Raw genomic sequence first — 4987 nt, forward strand, 5'->3', positions numbered from 1 at the left:
GGGACAACTCCTTCCTGCCCAGGACCCTCCATCAGGAGGGCAGCAAACTAGGGCTGCCCTTGAGGCTGCCCTGGCCCCTGGCCAAAGGTGAAGTTCTGCCCCCTACCTGACTCCATGCCCTAACCACCCACTGGTGCCTGCCCTGCGTGGCTTTTACATGGGATGAGTGCAAGCAGGCTGCTGGCTCCCCTCACCATTCCTGACAGTGGTGTGGAGATATATTACATATATAAATATATATATTATAAATAAATGATCAAATGAATGAATGAATGAATGAATGAATGAATTTGGTTTCAAACTAGCCTTTCTCCACTTGGACGTGGTGGCAACCTGGTTCATTCCCCTCATTTGTGGTCTCAGAGGAGTCAGAGAAAAAGTCCTCAATTTTCAATCTCAGCCCCATTAAGTGCCAAGTGAAATAAAGTCCCCAGTTTCACTGAGGGATAATTCCCCAACAAAGGCCCTTGGGCACCGGGCACAGGGAATCTCAGACTTGGAGCTTTTCTACAGGAGGCCACAGCCTCACACAGTCCTTGAGGCTGCATCCTTGGAGGGATGATACTTGGGCTGTTCCCTTGGAAAACCTTATAAAGCCTTTCCCACACCAGACTGCCTTCAACAAGGTGCTTTTCCAATAAAAATACAGTGCTCTTAAAAGGTTTGCAATTTCCAGAAAGATAAAGATAGAAATCACCTATAATCCTGTGACTCAAAGGTAACCAACCATTGATAGTGTGTAAAAACTATAGTGTCCTTCTTCCTTTCCTCATCACTGCACATCCATGGGAGTGTGTGGATTTTGTCCAAAGCTAGTTCCCCACATCTATGAACTTGCTTTTGAATGACTGTATGGTAGCCTTGATTTTATTAGCAAAGACAGAAATCACCAGGCAGACACCTCCTGATGATGTCTCGTGACTGTTCTGCATCCCTTATCCGAGGTTGACCCTGTGTTCTTGGGTCACAGATGAGCAAGGCCTGGCTCTGCCCTGTAGGGTCCCCGCTAGAAAGGAGAGCACTGAGCCATCAGTGTGACAGCCTCATAGAGTACGATATTAGGGGAAGGTTGGAAGTGGAGGGGTTTCTTTGTAGGGAAGGGGGTACATCTTGGGTAAAGCTCAAATGTGGAAGAACAAGGCTCAGGTGGAAAATGTCGAGTGGTCCTTTGGGGCTGCGGTGTGGGTAAGGGGGTGAGGCAGGAGTGGGATGCTGGGCAGGGGCAGCTCTAGCAGGTGGTGCAGTAGGCCCCTCCAAGAGGGCAGCACCTTCATCAGTTTGGTTCTTGTGACCTAGCTTCCAGTTTCTCCCCACTGGCAGCCTTCAGCATGCCCACCTATGGTTCTGCCTTCCTCAATGCTTTTTCTGGTGGCTCTGCCCAGAAAAAGCTGGTTTCAGTCAGTAACAGATTGCTCTAGGACTTTTTGTTCAACTCTAGTGACACTGATTTGTGCTCCTCGTAGGCTATCTGTAGCTGCTGCTGTTAGCCACCTGGCCTGGTCTGTGTTCTAGATGGCCAGGGTACTCGATGGGAGGGCCCCTGGTAGGACAGGAACCTGTGTGGCCTGGCCTCCTAGTGATGTCCTTGAGATGCTGGCCGCAAGAACCCAGACCATCACCTGGACCAGGGCTTTGCTGATGTGGGACTCCTTGAACAAGAAGATGTCATTCGTATAGTTGTTGAACCTTTCAACGCTGTGTCTGGCTGCTTTGAGGACTCCTGGGTCGTTGGTCTTGATTGTTTTGGGAAATCCTGGGTTTACACATGAGTTAAAAATCTGGTAACAAACATCTGAAAGAGAAACACAGAACCAGAAAAGAACATTGTTGTTAGTGGAGCCCTTGGTCCAGGTGTCACACCTCATACCTTAGCACTCACTTCTCTCTGCTCCCATTGTGGCCCCTAGCCCCTCTAGCTCTTCCTTCGCTTGTTCAATCACCCCAACCTGTTCAGACCTCACTCACGGTGTATTTCTTATGCATCCCTATGGTTGCCCCTTACTGTAAGCTGAGGACCAGGTGAGGTCCTCCTTACAATGATGAATAAGATATAGTTAGTTCCCTCCCCTGTTCCTGCTCACACAGCCTCCTACGGTACCCAGGGCTATTTCTAACATTGTTAAAGAAAATCTAAACAAGTCTGAAGGTGGCAGAGCCTCGGGACAGGATGCATCCTCAGGGTGTAAGGAGCAGTTACTCCAGCTAGCTTTCAAGGCCACTATCTGGCCTTGCCCTGTCAGCTTGTCCTCAATAAGTGGACCTTGGAGAAGTGCCCAAAGGCTGGTCCTTTCTTCTCACTTGTAAGAAGGGCTGCTGCCATTCTCTGCCTCAGGGACTCTTGTTAGAACCCACTCAGATTCCAGGCCCTGCTTCTAAGCACCCCCCACTCCTCAGCACCATAACACCTGGCACCCCTCAATTGCTGCCTCATTTTGCACTGTTTTGGGTACAAGTCTGAGGGCAGGCTGAGGCCTGGGTGACTTTATCCCATGCAGCTCCCCTATGGAGCTGGCATGTGGTGGAGGGAAGGAAGGCAAAATTTCTTCCAACCTCCCATACTCTTCCTGTCTCGAGGGGACCCATAGTTGTATAAGAGATGCGGGAAGCAACATGAGGGGCTTCTCCTCAACCATCACATCCCCCCGCCTCTGACAAAGCTGGACAGAACCAGGGACTCTGATACCTCTTTGTTCTTCATGTCCTTTGCTCCCAGCTTCCACAAGTAATGGAGCCTGGGTGAACCTGAGGGTCCTCCCTGAAGAAGAACCTGACTTTTCAGTCCTTTGTCCAGCTCCCCACAGGCTGAGCTGTCCTCATCCTGCAGGCACAGGGGACTCAGAAGCTTTTGTTTGCTGGAGCTCACATTCCACAAGTAAACAGGTAAGAAAAATATCAGAGCAGTGGATGAGGAAAGGCAGGAGTCGTACCTGTGTGTAGGGATGCAGGGTCTGGCCTCACCATCTACACAGGTCCAGAGGAAGAGCCTGAGAGCCATTTGTGGGCCACAGGGCAGAAGGTGGCCCAGGGCTCAGGGGACCACATGACTAAAACAAGGAGGACACAGGGAGAAGTGCTAGGAGGCAAGGCCAGCCAGGTGTGGGTGTGTACTCACTCAGGTTACAAACTTTGGATTTTATTATAAAGAATATAAGAATGTGAAAAATTCATAGGCTCCATATAGCAACAAGTGAATGGTGGCCTATTCTGGTTAGTGACTCATGGATGAAATTATTTTGCCAATTTTACTATGATGGTCATGAACTACTTGTATATCAAAATAACGAAATGTTAAAAGTTGTGGGGGAAAATCTAAATAAATTAGGGGGAGGGAGGATGGGTAAGAGGGTTTATAGGTCTGTGAACTTCTTCTCTTTACCAAGACTTTCCCCATATTTTCCTGAGATGTCAGTGTGCCAGACATGATCCAGAGCTGAGCTGCTCTACAAGGCTGGCACCGGCCCAGTAAGCAATTTTATTTCATCAACTAAAGTAAACAGAGTGTTCAGCTCTTCAGTGGCACAGCTGGTGTCAGGTGCTCTGTAGCTGAATGTGGCGGCCATGGCTGCCGTCTGGGTTGGTGCAGGCAGGGATGTTGCGTCCTTGCAGATGTGAGTTTAGCATGTGGCAGAGGTGCCCAAGCAGCAGGAAGTGGAGACTTGGGGTATGTGGGCAGCAGCAACGTTAACCAGACAAGCTTCCTGCTTCAGAGCTTTGTCTTCTGCAGGCATCATCTGAGATTCTCCTTTCCAATAACCCAGGCCTCATATGACATTCCCACAGAAGCTGGGCTGAAGCTTTCACTTGAGGTGTCTGAAGATGGAAGCAACGAAAATTGTTTCTGTCCTTTGAGCACTAGGAGCTGGGTTGATCAGGCTGTGTCAGGCCCTAGAACCTTCATTTCCCCTACCAATGTGGCTCTGACTCAGGTGGGCCTGTGTACACATGTGGGGGATGGCTGCTCCTGGGGTACCTGTGCTTACTGACCATAGGAAGATGGGTGTGGATTTCAGTTTTAACAAACACTGTTTTAGAAAACAGCTTGGTTTCTGCTCATCACTGTAGTCTACACAGTGGAGAAAGAAAAAAGCCTCTTTGAGGGCGGGATCGTGTCTCGTTATTACATGGTCCCCTACTGCCCATTGTGGGTTAATACATTTATTAATTTGTAAAAATTACATTCATTGCATTATCTGATTATAAGCTTACCTATTTTTAGTAGGAAATTTAAAAAATACCTAATATTTTAGCAAAATTATGAGAAATTCTTATTATCTCCAAGGTAACACCACTGTCAACTGTTTTTAAATAAAATGTATTACATTTAATTTTGCTTGAATTTAGCAGAATTAAAACGTTTAAGTGAAACCAGGTGTGGCTGAACCTCTGATGAATATGATGTTAGTTCCTAAATTATTCCGGTAAAGTTATAAAAAAGTTATGAAAAATATTGAAGCTGATTTATTTTTATTTAACTCCATGTTTCCTAAATTATAGGCTTCAGGTCAACACAGGGGTCCAAACAAACAATAAAACTCCATTTTTAATTTTTAAAAAGTTGACAAGTCAAACCTATTTTTAGAATGATTTAAGAGAAATTAACAAAGAAGGGCTGATCATGAAGAAAAGCATCCCAACGAGGTGACTCCTGCGGGGAGAAAACATGCAATCAAGTGGGTGCTGAGCCCATGGTGAGCTCCCTGGGAGCCGGCCTGGGGGCCAGCCTTTCCGGAAGACAGCAGGCAGGAAGGGCATCTGGGCTTTGTGCCAGGGCGCTGAAGTCTGAGGGAGCAGGAGGAGCCTGCTCTTTTCACACCTTTGCAGGGGTGGTGCTCACCCCATTCTACAGGTGAGGAAACTGAGACCTCAGAGGAGTGCAGGGCAGGTTTAAACCCAGGTTTGACTAATTCTAAAAACGATGTTTTTTTTTTTCTCATTCAAGAAGTATATGTATGTGTGTGTGTGTGTGTGTGTGTGTGTATATATATAA

At 47.3% G+C, this 4987-nt stretch overlaps 1 protein-coding gene across 3 annotated transcripts in view; it reads right to left on the minus strand.

Annotated features, from left to right (window-relative positions):
- Positions 1-4987, minus strand: part of CST7 (cystatin F) — an 11856-nt gene that overhangs the window by 1312 nt on the left and 5557 nt on the right. For 2 of the 3 annotated variants that reach the window (XM_006921507.3, XM_025039603.1), the window contains exon 2: positions 1620-1792. In XM_006921507.3, the coding sequence (XP_006921569.1) occupies positions 1620-1792 (173 nt within the window). Of the gene's footprint in view, positions 1-1619; positions 2691-4987 lie in introns of those variants that run through there. The other variant, XM_025039604.1, reaches the window with a different exon arrangement.

This window comes from Pteropus alecto, unplaced genomic scaffold (genome assembly GCF_000325575.1).
Source record: "Pteropus alecto unplaced genomic scaffold, ASM32557v1 scaffold199, whole genome shotgun sequence".
In the NCBI taxonomy this organism is placed as follows: Eukaryota; Metazoa; Chordata; class Mammalia; order Chiroptera; family Pteropodidae; genus Pteropus; species Pteropus alecto.